The 19,495-nt window shown below is 44.8% G+C and overlaps 1 protein-coding gene across 6 annotated transcripts in view; it reads left to right on the forward strand.

The window, feature by feature from the left end:
- The window catches only part of KIAA0825 (KIAA0825 ortholog), a 785,365-nt gene that overhangs the window by 434,724 nt on the left and 331,146 nt on the right, over positions 1–19,495 (forward strand). For all 6 annotated transcript variants that reach the window (XM_075325095.1, XM_075325097.1, XM_075325094.1 and 3 more), the window contains 3 exons: positions 418–577; positions 11,661–11,813; positions 14,936–15,030. In XM_075325095.1, coding sequence (XP_075181210.1) covers positions 418–577; positions 11,661–11,813; positions 14,936–15,030 — 408 coding nt within the window. The remainder of the gene's footprint in view (positions 1–417; positions 578–11,660; positions 11,814–14,935; positions 15,031–19,495) is intronic.

The following is a 19,495-nucleotide window of genomic DNA, read 5'->3' on the forward strand; positions in this document are numbered from 1 at the left end:
CTCCCAGTGTGAGCCATTCAGATAATGCGAGTGGCTTGCAGTTTGCCGAACACCGAGCGTACCTGAGCACAGGGATGCTCGCTCAAGTAGTTTGCGTATGTAAAGCACTCAAACACTGATTTTTTTTTTTGTAAAGTCTGTGTTTGGTACGAATACCGAACCTCGGGTTCGCTCATCTCCAATAAGGACGACTCATTTGTACTAGATAGACCTGTGTTTGTAGATTATTTCCACCTACAAAATATAAATTACATTGTTTTGGTTAATTACATGAGCTAAAAAAAAATCTATGAAGTACGAAGTCCATCTGGTGACTGCAGCATGTACAATCCTCTGAACGCTGTCTGCCGGTACTGGCAGCTTTTTATTTTCCATGCAGTTCTTGCAGGCAATGATATATATTTTCTCTTTTTCCAGTGATTTTGCGATGCAAGAAGACAGTTCAGTATTAAACGACCAAGGCAGCAGGCTCGATCTGACTGAGCAGAAAATAAACATGATGGTACTGGATATCTGCCACAAACCAGGTGGCAGCGAGTACCTGAGGCAAATTCATCACATCATCCAGCTCAATGAGGTAGGGAAACTGCCTTTTGCCGAGCAATTAGGTGTGTATTGGGTTGAGGCAGACTGTGCTGGCAGCTAAGCATTCGTCAAAGACTTGGTAATACTTTTTAAAGTCAATAGCAGATTAGGCATTATGGGAATTAGATTTTTTACTATTTCAGGTTTTTATTTACAGTTTTGATTATAGCATTTGTAATATTATATAAATTATGTACATTTTATATTAATCCTCATCAGAAATATAATAATAAGATAATAACATAAAGTGGATCAGTACCAAGATTTTAGTCTTATAATGTTCTTTTCTTAAGTGACGTGATCTTAGTCTCTGGTAGGTCCTTACTTTTCTGTCAAATACATGTACTAAAGCCAGCTTGTCGCATTGGACATGAAGTCTGATCTGCCAGCAGCAGGTTATAGAACAAGTGAAGGCAATCAGATTAATATATAGAATTGTGGAAAAAGATGTTTTATTTCAGAGATTAATTTTTTGCTGTTTGCAATTATGCTAATACTGTAGTTTTAGAACTGTTCAACCGTTTCATGACAAGTGTCTTTAGTATGTAGTAGATCACCTTAGACCACAGATCACAGGTAGGTTCCTAGCTATTCCCCCCACTGTCTAGCTGCCTGCCTGGCCTTCCTCCCCATGTCGCCATCATAGATGTTAACTCTGGCACAGGCAGACAGACACAGAATAGAACAAGGCCCGAACCACATATTCCCGCCCCTGTTGCACCTGTCAATCAAATAGCAGTGTACTGCTGGAATTTTACTTGCACATATTTCTGAAATAAAACATCCAATCTCAGAACAAAAGGTACGCTTAGGTTCAGCATCCTAGCACCAGTATAGCACTTGCTTTACTTTAGATATGAATATCCTGCTGGCTGGTTCCCTTTAAGCTGCTAAGACCTACTGGAACTTGTTGCATAACTTAAACACCAGCTTCTGGCAGCATTCCTGCGGAATTGGCTTCCAGGTCAGTAATACTCTTGGGTTGTCAAAAGAGTGGTTTAAAAAGTTAAGAGAAGACATCATTGCCTTGTACAAACCAAAAAAGGGATACAGAAAGATAGCAAAGGCAGTCAATGTACCTAGAGCTAAGTGGAAGCAGAGTACACAAGTGTAAAGTTAAAGGAGCATTGGCTACCTGGATGTAGCAGAAAGAGGACTCCATCATTGGCTGTCACCACATTGCTGAGTAGGAAAATGGTCAAAAACTCTCAAATGACTGCAAACGACCTACATCGAGATTTGGTTCCCTGAGATTTCAGTTTGCACAATAAATACAACATGCTGCAGGTCTCCATACTCAAACACCAAGACGTATGTATACCTCTAATGACTCAAGAAAGTTTATCTCCAATAAGCAGAAAAACGTATAAATTAGCCTCAATTTAATCACTCTGTTCTGTGGAGCAATACAACAATAAAGGAACTTTTGGGACCTATAGATCAGTGGTATGTCTGGAAAAGGAAGAATGAAAGCAAAATAATAGCAAGAATAAAGCAATAGCAGACATCATGGGGATTTCCCGAAACGTGTTTGTGTCATTATCCATGAATTTTTGGACATGAGGAAGCTATTTGCAAAGTGGGACCCCAAATATTTGACAACAGATCAGAGAAGCATACAAGTGAAATCTTCCCTGTCCATTTCCGGACTGGTAAAAACTCCCTGGATCAACTGGTCACCATGTATGAGACCTGGATTTATTTGTATGACCCTGAAAACAAGAAACAGCCAAAAGAGTGGAGGCACAGTGGTTTTCCTCGTCCAAAGAACTTCAGGGTGCAAAAATCAGCCATTAAGGTAATGGCGTCTGTGTTCTGGGATAAGGAGGGCGTGATGCTAGTTGACTATCTTCAAAAGGGATCCATCATCAATGCAAGGTAGTACATTGAACTTTTGGACCAATTGAAGGCAGCTCTGAGGGCCAAAAAGTACGGAAAGCTGTCCAAAGGAATCTTGTTCCTGCAAGACAACGCCTCTGCTCACACTGCATAAGCGACCACGGCAAAACTGGCAGAGCTGGGCTTCCAGCTGGTTGACCAAACACCTTATTCACCAGATCTAGCTCCCTCCGACTATCATCTGTTTCCAAACCTGAAGAAACACATTAAGGGTACCAAATTTCACACGATTTCTGATGCCATGGTTGCCACAGATGCCTGGTTTGAGGCACAACCGAAATCCTTCTTTTTGCTAGGCTTACAGAACTTAGAATACCGATGTAAGAAGTGTGTTGACATCAGTGGAGAGTATGTGGAATAAATGTAAAGTTTCATCATCTTATCTCGTTTCTTTCTTGGTAAAGCCAAAGACTTATCAGCAGCCCCTCATAGTATGGTATGCAACTAGGGCTTATTTTTGGAGAAGGGCTTATATTTTAACTATACTCCGAAAAATTCTGTTAGGGCTTATTTTTTGGGGTAGGATCTTAGGTTTTGGGGAAACACGGTAGTATTTGGTTATGTATCACATTTGCAAGGGGTAATAATAATCAAAGTGCTCTACTAAGTGATAAAATCTAAAGACGATTGACATCAAGGAGATTAAATACAGTCATATGAAAAAGTTTGGGCACCTCTATTAATGTTAACCTTTTTTCTTTATAACAAATTGGGATTTTGCAACAGCTATTTCAGTTTCATATATCTAATAACTGATGGACTGAGTAATATTTCTGGATTGAAATGAGGTTTATTGTACTAACAGAAAATGTGCAATCCGCATTTAAACAAAATTTGACCAGTGCAAAAGTATGGGCACCCTTATCAATTTCTTGATTTGAACACTCCTAACTACTTTTTACTGACTTACTAAAGCACTAAATTGGTTTTGTAACCTCATTGAGCTTTGAACTTCATAGGCAGGTGTATCCAATCATGAGAAAAGGTATTTAAGGTGGCCACTTGCAAGTTGTTCTCCTATTTGAATCGCCTATGAAGAGTGGCATCACGGGCTCCTCAAAACAACTCTCAAATGATCTGAAAACAAAGATTATTCAACATAGTAGTTGAGGGGAAGGATACAAAAAGTTGTCTCAGAGATTGAAACTCTCAGTTTCCACTGTGAGGAACATAGTAAGGAAATGGAAGAACACAGGTACAGTTCTTTTTAAGCCCCGAAGTGGCAAGAAAAATATCAGAAAGGCAGAGAAGAGTGGTAAGAACAGTCAAGGACAATCCACAGACCACCTCCAAAGACCTGCAGCTTCATCTTGCTGCAGATGGTGTCAATGTGCATCGGTCAACAATACAGCGTACGTTGCACAAGGAGAAGCTGTATGGGAGAGTGATGCGAAAGAAGCCGTTTCTGCAAGCACACCACAAACAAAGTCACCTGAGGTATGCAAAAGCACATTTGGACAAGCCAGTTACATTTTGGAAGAAGGTCTTGTGCACTGATGAAACAAAGATTGAGTTGTTTGGTCATACAAAAAGGCGTTATGCATGGAGGCAAAAAAACACGGCATTCCAAGAAAAGCACTTGCTACCCACAGTAAAATTTGGTGGAGGTTCCATCATGCTTTGGGGCTGTGTGGCGAATGCCGGCACCGGGAATCTTGTTAAAGTTGAGGGTCCCATGGATTCAACTCAGTATCAGCAGATTCTTGACAATAATGTGCAAGAATCAGTGACGAAGTTGAAGTTACGCAGGGGATGGATATTTCAGCAAGACAATGATCCAAAACACCGCTCCAAATCTACTCAGGCATTCATGCAGAGGAACAATTAGAATGTTCTGGAATGGCCATCCCAGTCCCCAGTCCTGAATATCATTGAAAATCTATGGGATGATTTGAAGCGTGCTGTCCATGCTCGGCGACCATCAAAATTAACTGAACTGGAATTGTTTTGTAAACAGGAATGGTCAAATATACCTTGATCCAGGAACTTATTAAAAGCTACAGGAAGCGACTAGAGGCTGTTATTTTTGTAAAAGGAGGATCTACAAAATATTAATGTCACTTTTATGTTGAGGTGCCCATACTTTTGCATCGGTCAAATTTTGTTTAAATGCGGATTGCACATTTTCTGTTAGTACAATAAACCTCATTTCAATCCAGAAATATTACTCAGTCCATCAGTTATTAGATATATGAAACTCAAATAGCTGTTGCAAAAACCCAAATTGTTATAAAGAAAAAAGGTTAACATTAATAGGGGTGCCCAAACTTTTTCATATGACTGTAGTTGAGAGACTGCACTAGTCATTAAAAGTGCCATTTTGGGTTGAATTGGAGAAATAATTTGAATAATTTTGTTCACCAAAAGGAGGTGAATAACCACAAAATAAATGATATAATAACCATATTAATTTAATGATACAAAGTTTTTTAAAAAATATATATATAAGTGTTTTTCAGGCAGTACACAAATGAAAGTCCATGACAAACGTGTCAAAAGGGGTCTCACTAGACCAGACCTGGGCAAGGGGCGGCCCGCGGGCCACATCCGGCCCGCCTGCTCTCTGTGACCGGCCCGCCCGTCTTCAGCCGGTGCAGTGGAGCCGGGCTGCAGCGTGCCGAGCAAGTAGAGATCCTGTGCAGGTCCGCACTCCGCACAGTCAGTGCAGGCAGCGGAACGCAGGAATCTTTCCTCTGTTCCCTGCCGGCACTAATTGTCAGTGACACACGCGCGCGCTCTGACGTTGTCAGTGCTGCGCTGCGTGTGTCATTTCAAAAGTTCCCGCCGGGCAGGAGAAGAAGCAGCACATCAGACGGAATAATTCATCCTGCACTGTAGGACCTGCGATGATGTCACGCCCATGTGACTGTGTGGGAGGAGACACAGGATGCCGGGCAGAAAGCAAGATACAGAATCCTGAAGGAGATGTGGACACATGATGACTGGTAATAAGAAAAGAGGGGACATGAGGGGGAGGGGGGCTGCAGGGTGAGTGCATATGTGTGAACATGGAGCTGCAGGGTGAGTGCATATGTGTGAACATGGAGCTGCAAGGTGAGTGCATATGTGTGAACATGGAGCTGCAGGGTGAGTGCATATGTGTGAACATGGAGCTGCAGGGTGAGTGCATATGTGGGAACATGGAGCTGCAGGGTGAGTGCATATGTGGGAACATGGAGCTGCAGGGTGAGTGCATATGTGGGAACATGGAGCTGCAGGGTGAGTGCATATGTGGGAACATGGAGCTGCAGGGTGAGTGGCATATGTGGGAACATGGAGCTGCAGGGTGAGTGCATATGTGGGAACATGGAGCTGCAGGGTGAGTGCATATGTGGGAACATGGAGCTGCAGGGTGAGTGCATATGTGGGAACATGGAGCTGCAGGGTGAGTGCATATGTGGGAACATGGAGCTGCAGGGTGAGTGCATATGTGGGAAGATGGAGCTGCAGGGTGAGTGCATATGTGGGAACATGGAGCTGCAGGGTGAGTGCATATGCGGGAACATGGAGCTGCAGGGTGAGTGCATATGTGGGAACATGGAGCTGCAGGGTGAGTGGCATATGAGGGAAGATGGAGCTGCAGGGTGAGTGCATATGTGGGAACATGGAGCTGCAGGGTGAGTGGCATATGTGGGAACATGGAGCTGCAGGGTGAGTGCATATGTGGGAACATGGAGCTGCAGGGTGAGTGCATATGTGGGAACATGGAGCTGCAGGGTGAGTGCATATGTGGGAACATGGAGCTGCAGGGTGAGTGCATATGTGGGAACATGGAGCTGCAGGGTGAGTGCATATGTGGGAACATGGAGCTGCAGGGTGAGTGCATATGTGGGAACATGGAGCTGCAGGGTGAGTGCATATGTGGGAACATGGAGCTGCAGGGTGAGTGCATATGTGGGAAGATGGAGCTGCAGGGTGAGTGCATATGTGGGAAGATGGAGCTGCAGGGTGAGTGCATATGTGGGAACATGGAGCTGCAGGGTGAGTGAATATGTGGGAACATGGAGCTGCAGGGTGAGTGGCATATGTGGGAACATGGAGCTGCAGGGTGAGTGCATATGTGGGAACATGGAGCTGCAAGGTGAGTGGCATATGTGGGAAGATGGAGTTGCAGGGTGAGTGGCATATGTGGGAAGATGGAGCTGCAGGGTGAGTGGCATATGTGGGAAGATGGAGTTGCAGGGTGAGTGGCATATGTGGGAAGATGGAGTTGCAGGGTGAGTGGCATATGTGGGAAGATGGAGCTGCAGGGTGAGTGCATATGTGGGAAGATGGAGTTGCAGGGTGAGTGGCATATGTGGGAAGATGGAGTTGCAGGGTGAGTGGCATATGAGGGAAGATGGAGTTGCAGGGTGAGTGGCATAGGAGGGAAGATGGAGTTGCAGGGTGAGTGGCATATGTGGGAACATGGAGCTGCAGGGTGAGTGGCATATGTGGGAACATGGAGCTGCAGGGTGAGTGCATATGTGGGAACATGGAGCTGCAGGGTGAGTGGCATATGTGGGAAGATGGAGTTGCAGGGTGAGTGGCATATGTGGTAAGATGGAGTTGCAGGGTGAGTGGCATATGTGGGAAGATGGAGCTGCAGGGTGAGTGGCATATGAGGGAAGATGGAGCTGCAGGGTGAGTGGCATATGAGGGAAGATGGAGTTGCAGGGTGAGTGGCATATGAGGGAAGATGGAGTTGCAGGGTGAGTGGCATATGAGGGAAGATGGAGTTGCAGGGTGAGTGGCATATGAGGGAAGATGGAGTTGCAGGGTGAGTGGCATATGAGGGAAGATGGAGCTGCAGGGTGAGTGGCATATGTGGGAAGATGGAGCTGCAGGGTGAGTGGCATATGTGGGAAGATGGAGCTGCAGGGTGAGTGGCATATGTGGGAAGATGGAGCTGCAGGGTGAGTGGCATATGTGGGAAGATGGAGCTGCAGGGTGAGTGGCATATGAGGGAAGATGGAGTTGCAGGGTGAGTGGCATATGAGAGCTGCAAACTGACAGAAGGATGTGAAGGGGTGCAGAGTGTTTGAGAGGGGTAAGTTGGGGTACAGGCAGGGTGAAATATGTGGGCAGGGTGTGTGACATACGGGGGTGTAGTGTGTGTGATATGGGGGTGCAGGCTGTATGGGGAGCAGGGTGTGTGACATATGGGGGTGTAGTATAATACAGGTGTACTATATAGAGGTGTAGTATATTACAGGTGTGCTATATGGAGGGGTAGTATATTACAGGTGTACTATATGGAGGTGTAGTATATTACAGGTGTGCTATATGGAGGGGTAGTATATTACAGGTGTGCTATATGGAGGGGTAGTATATTACAGGTGTACTATATGGAGGTGTAGTATATTACAGGTGTGCTATATGGAGGGGTAGTATATTACAGGTGTACTATATGGAGGTGCAGTATATTACAGGTGTGCTATATGGAGGTGTATATTACAGGTGTATATAGGGGTGTAGTGATGTAGTATATTACAGGTGTATATAGGGGTGTAGTGATGTAGTATATTACAGGTGTACTATATGGAGTTGTAGTATATTACAGGTGTGCTATATGGGGGTGTACTATATTACAGGTGTAGTATATGGGGTGTAGTGATGTAGTATATTACAGGTGTGCTATATGGAGGTGTAGTATATTACAGGTGTGCTATATGGAGGTGTAGTATATTACAGGTGTGCTATATGGAGGTGTAGTATATTACAGGTGTAGTATATGGGGTGTAGTGATGTAGTATATTACAGGTGTATATAGGGGTGTAGTGATGTAGTATATTACAGGTGTACTATATGGAGTTGTAGTATATTACAGGTGTGCTATATGGGGGTGTACTATATTACAGGTGTAGTATATGGGGTGTAGTGATGTAGTATATTACAGGTGTAGTATATAGGGGTGTAATGATGTAGTATATCGGAGGTGTATTATATAGTGGTGTAGTATAATACAGGTGTATATGGGGGTGTAGTATATTACAGGTATATGGAGGGAGTGTAGTATAATACAGGTGTATATGGGGGGTGTAGTATATAGGGGTGTAGTGGTGTAGTTTATTACAGGTGTAGTATATGGAGGGGGTGTAGTGATGTAATATATTGGGTAGAACCGAGTTAATTATATTAGTCCGGCCCTCTAAACCAATCCCAATTTCTCATGCGGCCCCATGGGAAAATTAATTGCCCACCCCTGCACTAGACTGTACATATTGGTGTTGTATTGACTGTACAATGGATATATACGAGATACAGCAGATAAATCAGATAATTATATCCAACTAGAAGGTGGCCCGATTCTACGCATCGGGTATTCTAGAATTTACGTATTGTGTAGTTCATGTATGATTTTTGTTATATATATATATATATATATATATATATATATGTTGTTGTGTGTAGTTACCAAGTGCTTGTGTGGGGGCTGTACATGTTCTGGGTGTTGTCTGGGTGTGGCGGGGGGTGAGAGCGGTGTTGTACGTGTGTTGCGTGTGTTGCGTTGTTTGTGGAGCGCTGTGTGTCTGTAGCGTTTGTGTGTGTGTTGCGCGGTTTGTGTGTGTGTGGTGTGTTTTGGGGGGAGGTATGTTTTGTGCAATGTGTGTGTTGTGCGGTATGTGCGTATATGCCGTGGTGTTTGTGTGTTGGGTGTTGTGTGTGTGCAGCGTTGTCTGTGGGTGTCTGTGTAGGGCGGTGTTTGTGGTTCCCAGTGTGTGTGTGTGTGTGTGTGTGTGTGTGTTGGGGGGAGGTGTGCACCTCCCATCGTGCTCCATCCCCCATGCTGTGCACCCCCCATCGTGCTCCATCCGCCATGCTGCGCACTCCCAAACGTGCTCCATCCGCCATGCTGCGCACTCCCAAACGTGGTCCATCCGCCATGCTGCGCACTCCCAAACGTGCTCCATCCGCCATGCTGCGCACTCCCAAACGTGCTCCATCCGCCATACTGCACACTCCCCATCGTGCTGCATCCCCCATGCTGCGCACTCCCAAACGTGCTCCATCCGCCATGCTGCGCATTCCCAAATGTGCTCCATCCGCCATGCTGCGCACTCCCAAACGTGGTCCATACGCCATGCTGCGCACTCCCAAACGTGCCCCATCTGCCATGCTGCGCACTCCCAAACGTGGTCCATCTGCCATGCTGCGCACTCCCAAACGTGGTCCATCCGCCATGCTGCGCACTCCCAAACGTGCTCCATCCACCATGCTGCGCACTCCCAAACGTGCTCCATCCACCATGCTGCACACTCCCCATCGTGCTCCATCCCCCATGCTGCGCACCCCCCATCGTGCTCCATCCCCCATGCTGCACCAGCATCAGCCTCTCTGCCCCCAGCATCAGCCTCTCTCCCCCCAGCATCAGCCTCTCTCCTCCCAGCATCAGCCTTTCTCCATCAGCCTCTCTGTCCCCAGCATCAGCCTCTCTGTCCCCAGCATCAGCCTCTCTCCTCCCAGCCTCAGCCTCCCCCAGCATCAGCCTCTCTTCTCTCAGCCTCCCCCCTCCCAGCCTCCCTCCTCCCAGCCTCCTCCAGCATCAGCCTCCCCCTCCCAGCCTCCCCCAGCATCAGCCTCCCCCTCCCAGCCTCCCCCAGCATCAGCCTCTCGCCTCCTAGCCTCCCCCAGCATCAGCTTCTCTCCTCCCAGCCTCCCCCAGCATCAGCCTCTCCTCCCAGCCTCCTCCAGCATCAGCCTCTCTCCTCCCAGCCTCCCCCAGCATCAGCCTCCCCCTCCCAGCCTCCCCCAGCATCAGCCTCTCACTCCCAGCCTCCCTCCTCCCAGCCTCCCCCAGCATCAGCCTCCCCCTCCCAGCCTCCCCCAGCATCAGCCTCTCTCCTCCCAGCCTCCCCCAGCATCAGCCTCTCTCCTCTCAGCCTCCCCCACCATCATCCTACACCCTCCCAGCCTCCCCCAGCATCAGCCTACCCCAGCATCAGCCTACCCCAGCATCAGCCTCTCTCCTCCCAGCCTCCCCAAGCATCAGCCTCCCCCTCCCAGCCTTCCCCAGGATCAGCCTCTCTCCTCCCAGCCTCCCCCAGCACGCCGTGCTCCTCTGCCGACACTCACAGATCCGATCGCATACACTCGCACACACACACTCACACATCAGAACACACTCACACACATCCGATCGCATACACTCACCCACACACTGACGATATCGCACATACGCGCTCACACTCACAACATCCGGAGATACCACATGCTTCTGGCCATGTGATCCTCCGGCAGGTCCTGGAAGGTCACTGCACAGTATCGCCGCCGAGAAGCAAGCGATATCCCAGGATGTTGTGAGTGTGTGGATGCGATGTGATGTGTGTGTGAATGCGAGTGTGATCTGATGTGTGTGTGTGCGAGTGTGTATGTTCCGCCGCTGCAGGACTTTGATGCGCTGGTAACTATGCTACCATGGTTACAGCGTATATCGTCCCCTGCTCGCACGGGAGCCCACACCAGCATACGGCGGCAACCCCAGCAATGCGAGGGTATGTGTCGGCTGGGTTGGCGGCGTACGCTGATGTGGACTCCCAGGGGTACAGTACTCACCTGGGAGTCGTGGCTCCGTGTCGGTTCGGGGAATGCGTGCGGGGAGCGGGGCCAGAGCGAGCGTGCATTGCGTGAGGGGGCGGGGCATGGCCGAGTTGCCAATGCGTGCAGGGTGCCGGGGCGAGAGGCCAATCCGTGTGAGGGGCGGAGCCTGGGCGAGCGGCCGGCCAATCCGTATGGGGGCGGAGCCTGGGCGAGCGGCCAATCCGTGCGGGGGGCGGGGCCATGGTGAGCCCAGCGGCCAATCAGCTTTGTGTCACCGTAAGGACACAATTTTGGAGCAAGACAGACAGAGAGACAGACAGACAGAATAAGGCAATTATATATATATAGATGGTAATATAAAGTCAATAAATAGTTTCATGAATATAAGGATAGAATGGAACATATCATATAACGGAAACCATCCTATAAGTCAGGATCCCAGAATTCCGACGTATGTTTTGCTCACAAGCCTTCTCAAGGAGTCACAGAAAGCTTGTGAGCAAAACTTATCTTGGGGTCCTGACGTATATGTTGTTTTTCTCTGCATGGTATGTTCTCTTAGTATCCTTCATATTTTTAGACTGTGGAGCATTTGAATAATTTTGTGACAGATATATCTGTTCTATTCACATACACTAATGCTTCTTTTACTCTAGGAATACCTACATGAGGTCTTGCTTTGTGAACTCTCTGAAAAGAATAAAACATCTTCCAAGACATTTCAATTGAGCTTCACCACGGAGGACCAGCTATCAACCTTCAACCCGTTAGAAAAGTTTTTACTGCCTGGTGTGAATGTGCCGAGTGAGGTATGACTGTTACTATAATACTGTATTACCTGTTAAGATACATTTCAGTATCCATAAATTGCGAATCAGTTGCCTAAATTCAATAGTATGTAGACACCCAGACATCACACATGCTTTTTAAACAGCTCATTGCAAGATCCATTATTCTTCCTACAATAACATCACTTGTTATAAAGTGATTTATTGTAACAGTAGCATGATTGTGACAGTGCCTTGTCGAAAATCATTGAGCTCTTCATTCTACTCTATTCTACGGCTGTCTGTCTGAAGATTGCTTAGTTGTATACTTAACTTAGCAGCAGCTGTTGCTAAAAGTGTAAAAACCTGACTTCAGAAAGGGTGTCCATTTTCTTTGATCCTTATTCATCAAGTAGTTTTTACCAGAATTCTGTTTGAACTATGAGTTGTGCAAAAATGTTGCGACTGTTGACATTTTTACCCAGCTTTGGACACTTTTTGAAAAGTTGGCAGAGCGTAGCTGGTCGCGGATGTGGCTGAGACCCTTGGACAGATTTAGAAATGTGGCAGAAATGTACTCAATACTTTTGCGTCTTAAAGGGAACCTCTCACCAAGTTTTTCCCTTATGACCTGCAGCCAGCACCAGTGAGCCCTTATATACAGGATTCCAGAATAGTGTACGGTATATAAGAGTCCAGGCTGCGCTATATAATGTAAAAAAACACCTTTATAATACTCACCTAGTGGGCAGTCCGGTCCGATGGGTGACGTTACTCTCGGTCCGTCAACTCCTCCATCTTGTGCAATCACCGTCCTCCTGCTCAGCCCCATATGCATGACGCCTCCTGCGTCATTCACAGACAGGCCTGCATTGCGCTCCTGCGCATGCGCACTTAGATCTCCGGTTTTTGACCTTTTCTCACACCTGCACAATACACTACTTTGCTATGCCCCCAGCAGAGCAGATCAAAGTGTGCAGGCGCAGGAGCGCAATGAAGGCCTCTCTGAATGATGCAGGACAGGTCATGCACACAGGGCTGGGCAGAAGGAGGACAGCGATCGCAAGAAGAGAGGAGGCTCCAGACCAAGAGCAGCAACACCCATCAGACCAGACTGCCCCCTAGGTAAGTATTATAAAGGTGTTTTTTTACGTTATACAGAGTGAAATGAGCTCTTATATACAGTATTCTAGAATGCTGTGTATAAGCGCTCAGCGGTGGTGGCCGCAGTTCATTAGGCAAAAACCTGGTGACAGGTTCCCTTTAATGAATTTTACATATCTAGAGTACCCTTCATCAAGATTGGCATACAAAATGTGTTTACTATTGTTTTTCTGTTATTCTTGTTTTATCTCGTGGTAATTTACTAGAATAAAAAAGTCACTTTATTTCCAAAAGTCCTAATGTGATTCAGTGGAGTGGCAGCATACGTGTAGCACTCCATTAAAAATGGGGACACACATCCAATGCAGCTATTCATAGGGTTCCTGTTGATCTAGCAGTTATAACCTAACTTGTGGCTAGGTGATAACATGTTATAACTGGAATACCCATTATTTATTATATGTGTCTTTTACCTTTTAATTTTTTTTAATTTTGCATATTTTTTTTAATTTGACACAATTTGTATTAGTTTGCGACTGATGTTATAATTAATGATGGGTGAGCTGTCAAAGATTGATGCTTGTTACTCAAAATGATGGGTGAATACTGCGATGCTCGAGTGCTCATTACTCAAGTCGAGCTGGTAAGATGCTTGGATGGGCTTGACTAGAGTAACAAGTACAATGGAAGTCAGTGATTGTCCAGTTTGTTCTCTGCCCACATACAGCCAGCCATAAATAGAACATTTCTGGGTGAGGGAGAGCAGGTTTTTTTTATTTTACACAATACAGCCAAAAACTTTGGTTTTATCCCCAGTGAGATTCATTCAGAGACGGCAAGTGGCTCTCACCGGTGGTGCCGGCTTTCATTGTTTACTGAAGAGAGCCTGTGCTTTGTTTTCATTGTTTCATGAGCGACACATCCTAGTAGAGATGAGTGAACCTTTGGAAGTTCGGTTCGGCAGGCACGTTCAAACCTTAAAAAAAGTTCAATTGTGTCCCGAACTTGATCCGAACTTCAATGGAAGTCAGTAATTGGGCATTTTGTGGCTCCACCCACATACTGCTAGCCATAAGAAGAACACTTCCGGGGGCTAGGTGGGATTTTGCAATTTTTTCTTTTTTGTGTGCCAATTACATCTCATCACGCTTATCTTACCTCTAGTATGAGCCCTTCAAACACTGCACGCAGCTTGCACCAGGCTGAGCATCACTCATCCCCAAGCACAGCGCTGCTCGCTTGAGTTCTTTGCTCTCGTAACTTCTTTGAACTTCGAACCCGAACTTTTTTTTTTTTAAAGTTGGTTTCCAAACCCGATTTCCGAACATCGAACCTCAGGTTTGCTCATCTCTACTTCCGAGCACCCGAGCACCTCGATGCTCAATCAATTACTGAGCACGCTCAGACATCAGTAGTTATCATAAGTATTGTTCCCAACAATAGTATTTGTGATACTTTCCTCTAAATTGTCCATACGTGTTCAGTAGACATCTAATCTTCACTCATAACCAGTTCGTAAATAGTTATTTATTGTGTACTTGGTCATAGATAACAAGATTTTGTGACTCGCATGCTCCCAAATATGTATTGAACCATCTGTTTATTTCAATCCATGATACCAATTTTAGATTAGACCCATAAAATGGCTTCTAATTAAGATACATCATGCAGCATAAATCGTAGCTCCCCCTCTGTTTATTTCCTGGTAAACTTCTTGCTGACAGTAGGAAATTGTAAATTGTTACTGAGCATTCAAGGCATCCATTTATTTCTCCTTTCAAACAAAGACTTTAGCTCTCAGACAAAGTAGTTGGGCAAATTGCCACTAACAGTTGGAATGTGGTACAAAAATTGATTTATCTTTTAATAAATAATGACTACACCACTTAGTGGATTTGTAAATTAATTGTTGTCTTATTGGAATAAAAAGTAGGCTGTCTGAACTTGATTTATTCTAACAGGCCAAGCCCGCCTTTCCCTCATAGTTTATAATGGATAAATTACTGGTGGCGTTAGTTATGATTAATTACTATAAAATCCACCTTCATTTCTATTAACAGTCTACCGCAATGGAAGAGAGCTGCGATTGGTCAAAGCTGCTACCTTACTGTTTGGGGGTGAATGCTGTGTCCTTGGGAGAACTTCTACTACACAGGTACCCTGTTATACATATATATGCTTGGAAGTTATTTTTTCTTTTATACCTAGATGCATTCGAATATCTAAAAATCTTGCAAAATGTCTGGAAATTCCTACAGCAGTTTGCTAAGATCATCTAATATGGATGTAACCCGGCGTTTACATTTAAAGGCAACGTGGTGTTCCTCAACTCCAGACCTCAAGGCCCACCAACAGATCATGTTTTCAGGATTTTCACAGTATTGCACGGGGAATAATTCCATCACCTATGCAATACTAAGGAAATCCTGAAAACATGATCTCTTGGTCGGCCTTGACGACTGGAGTTGAGGAACACCGTCTTAGTAGCTTCATGACATTCTATTGTATCCAGGCAAGTGGAAAAGTGTGCTGTGGGCTGTTCACCTTTGGCTTTTACCTGCCCCATTTGGTGTGATTGACATGTCAGTGGGGAGCCGTTCAGCAGTCAATTCTAGTACCTGAACACTGGGATGGGAAAGCTGTGTGTAGCTTGAAACTGCTGACCGGTCACAATTAAAGGTAGCCTTTCTGGCTATTTCTTCACCCCTCTTGGTGTGATTGCTTGACAGGTCAAAACTATCAATCAAACAAAAATGGTTGGGGTGAAGCTTAAAGACACTTCTCCCTGTGACTGACTCTACCTCAAACTGTACTGTTTTGAAGAAAATGGTATACTGCAATAAGGTAGAAAGTCACTATTTCATGCGACTGCTGGTTAGGACTGCATGAAACGGCTGATGGCTTCTTTTTAACAGGAATCTGTTACCAGGTTTTTGCCACCTACTTTGAGAGCAGCATAATGTAGGGGCAGAGACCCCGATTCCAGCAATGTGTCACTTTCTGTTCCACGTACTGTTGTTTTGATAAAATCACACTTTAATCAGCAGGAGATTATCATTATAGAACTACTTGGCATGCTGCCAGATAGTCTAGCCCAGTGTTTCTCAACTCCAGTCCTCAAGGCCCACGAACAGATCATGTTTTCAGGTTTTCTTCAATCCGGTTTTCAGGATTTCCTTAATGTTGCACAGCTTGAGGAATTATTCCCTGTCTAATATTGAGGAAAACCTAAAAACATGATCTGTTGGTGGGTCCTCAGGACTGGATGTGAGAATCCCTGGTCTAGCATATTCATGAGCTCCGTATAACCCCACCGACATCACTGTCAGCTGTTTGTGTACACTGTATACACTGGCAGTCAGTGGTGTGTGCAGGGTTCTAGAGCTCCACAATCAAATAACTGCTAGATCTGAATCTGAAAATACAGTGATATTATCAAAACTACAGCAAGCAGCCCAGTATGTGACACATCTCTGGAATCAGGGTCTCTGTCTCTTCATTATGCTGCTGTCAGATGGGGTGCAAAAATATGGTGACATTTAAGGGGGGTTTCCCATTAAGCAGTTGAGGTATATTAATGTCATGGAGGAATGTCCATTGCTCAAGAACCTCTTTAGTCAGCTGTGGCAAGCAACAAAAATGCTGTCCATTTTGTAAGTTACATGCTTGGTTATATAGTTGATGATTTGATGCGGTGAGTAAACCACTTTGAGAAAAAATGAACCTCTGATAAAGTAGAGCAAAGTTTTATATTTGTCATGAATCATTACTATACAGTTTGTTTTTGTGTCTTTTTTTTTCTCCATATTTGAAGTACTCTTTCAAGAATGTTTCAAACTTAAGCCAATCACCAGATTTTGCAATATACACTGTATACTTTATTACATAGATCTTTTCAACATGATGCGTCCGATGTACTTTCTGTAAAAATGCATGTCAAAATGGCTGTATAATCCTAATATCCAAATGATCATTTTCTTTTAACTGGAGCTGGACTGAAAATGTTCCCTTTAATATTAGGCAGGGAAACTTTCAAAAAGGTTCAAAGGGCAATCGGGTCTAAGAAATCTGTCACTACCGTGTGTAGTTTATATTGTGAAATCTGCTGACTACAGATAAGCAATTTGATTTGCACTTTCCTGGTCCGGTGTGCATTCCAGTTCTCCATGGCCGCTGGTCTTCTCTTCTACTTCGGCATCCTTGTGCCAGCAGCATCCTGGGCAGCTCTGGTGCTCACTAGACTTCACGTGATATCATCACGTGCCTAGTAAGCAGCAGAGACACTCCCGGGATAGTGGACCATGGATGCTTGGTGCAGAAGCGAAGATTAGCTGCCAAAGAGGACTGGACTGGCCAAAAAATCAGGGCAACACAAATCGAAATGCACACTTACAGTACAGTGCAAAATTTAGTTTGTTTTTATCAATTAACAAAATGACAAGTGACCTAGCAAAAGATCTAAATCAAATTAATAGTTTAGGGGACCACCCTTGGTATTCGGCACAACATACGTTCTGCTTACACTTGTGCACCGTCAGTGATTTTGTAGAGTATAGTACTATTATACCACTCAAGTGATCATAATGATCAGCATTTTCATATGTTAGTGAAAACACAGTCAATAACTGAAGTGGAAACAACTATCTAGGAGGCTTACTGGGCGAGGACCAGCCAAACGCTACTACAAAGGTTGTGAAATATCACAGGTCATACAGCATGGTAAGACTGAGCACAGGAACAAGACACAAGGTAGTTATACTGCATCATCAAGGTCTCAACGAGGCAGAGGTTTCAGCAGATTGAGGTTTCAGTATGTGCTGTTCAAGTTCTTTTGAAGAAGCACCAAGAAATGGGCAATTTTAAAGGGGTTTTCCTACTAAGTAGGTTAATTTTAATCAATAGATTTTGTAACAATAATAAGTTCCACAATTGGTTGTATTTAAAAAAAAAAAAAAAAAAAATGTTCCTCTGCTAAGATAATCTTATATATGTGTCCCCGCTATGCAGCGTCAGACTGGCTACCGGAGGAATCTCTAGTAATGCCAGGCCTGGATTCAGTTACCTGCATTGCACTCCGGAGCTCTCACCTGAGCTCTGGAGTGCAGCCTAGACTGTACCGCGAGCGCCGAGTGATTGATTCCCTGGCGATTGCGGTTCAGTTTATGACAGCTGCAGACAGGCCGGGCTGATCTCTGGTGCTCTCACCTGAACTCCGGATTGCAGCCTGGCCTTTCTGCAGCTGTCCTGAACTGAACCGCAATCACCGGGGAATCAATCACTCGGCACTCGCGCTGCAGTCCTGCAAACTCTGAGATCAGACCAAGCTGCAACTGAGAGCTCCGGAGTGCAATGCAGGTAACTGAATCCATGCCTGGCATTATAGGAGATTCCTCCGGTATCCAGTCCGACGCTGACGCTATGTACTGTATAATGTCCGTGTCTGACCGTACAGGGACATGGTCTGATCATACCACATCTCCTGGGACAGGGAGGAAATAAAAAAAATATATAGACATTACAGCACAAGGTTAATAGCTGATTCTTTTTGTGTAGGAGCTGTGGTATGAACAGAACATGTCCCTGTCCGGTCAGACTTGGCCATTACACAGTACATAGCAGGAACACATATATAAGATTATCTCCGCACACAAAGAATTTTTTTTAGACACCTCCAATTGTGGAACTTATTATTTTTCCAAGATCTATTAAGTACAATTAACTTTGTTCATGAGAAAACCATGGTAGATGATAAAAAATACCTACCACTAATGACTAATTTCAACTACATCTATTAAGTTCAGAGGTCATGACCCTAATTGTATTGCTTTTGCTGCTATGCAAAGAGGAGAGCCGGTGTAGGGAGCATCGCAGCATAGATGATGTGATCTACTATTTATATTCATACCCCATAGGATAGTTAAGCATTTGATATTGTATTGATGAGGTGATGCATTGAATGTCTACAAGGGACATATCACATATTAGAACAGTTACAGTGACTGTAAAAAGTATTTACCCCTGTGGAATTTATCATGCTCTATTGATTTAATTAGGGTTTTTTACACAAATCTTCAAAAAAAGACGCGTTAACGTGAAAACAAATTGCTACAATGTGATTGATTACAATTATTAAACAGGCAATAATTGAAAGCTTTACTCTTCAGCTGCTGTAAGCCACTTATATATTTAGCAGCAATTACATCCTTGAGTTTGCATTCATAGGTGTCAGTTTAACACATGGAGTTTTGCACATAGAAAGTGCAATATCACCATTCTTCATCTAGATTTGTCAAGTTGCTTAATGATTGTGTGTAAACAGCAATTTCAATTCTTCTTTTTACTGGATTATTGCTTGAATAGACACAAACTAATGCAGCTACTGTCTCTAGGATTATTCAGCTTCTTTTATTGTCCAAAAAATGACAACAGGAAAAGCGTTGTTTCTTCGTCGCTCCATTGGGAGACCCAGACGATTGGGTGTATAGCTACTGCCTCCGGAGGCCACACAAAGCATTACACTAAAAAGTGTAAGGCCCCTCCCCTTCTGGCTATACACCCCCAGTGGGATCACTGGCTCACCAGTTTTCGGCTTTGTGCGAAGGAGGTCAGACATCCACGCA

Source organism: Anomaloglossus baeobatrachus, chromosome 1 (genome assembly GCF_048569485.1).
Source record: "Anomaloglossus baeobatrachus isolate aAnoBae1 chromosome 1, aAnoBae1.hap1, whole genome shotgun sequence".
In the NCBI taxonomy this organism is placed as follows: domain Eukaryota; kingdom Metazoa; phylum Chordata; class Amphibia; order Anura; family Aromobatidae; genus Anomaloglossus; species Anomaloglossus baeobatrachus.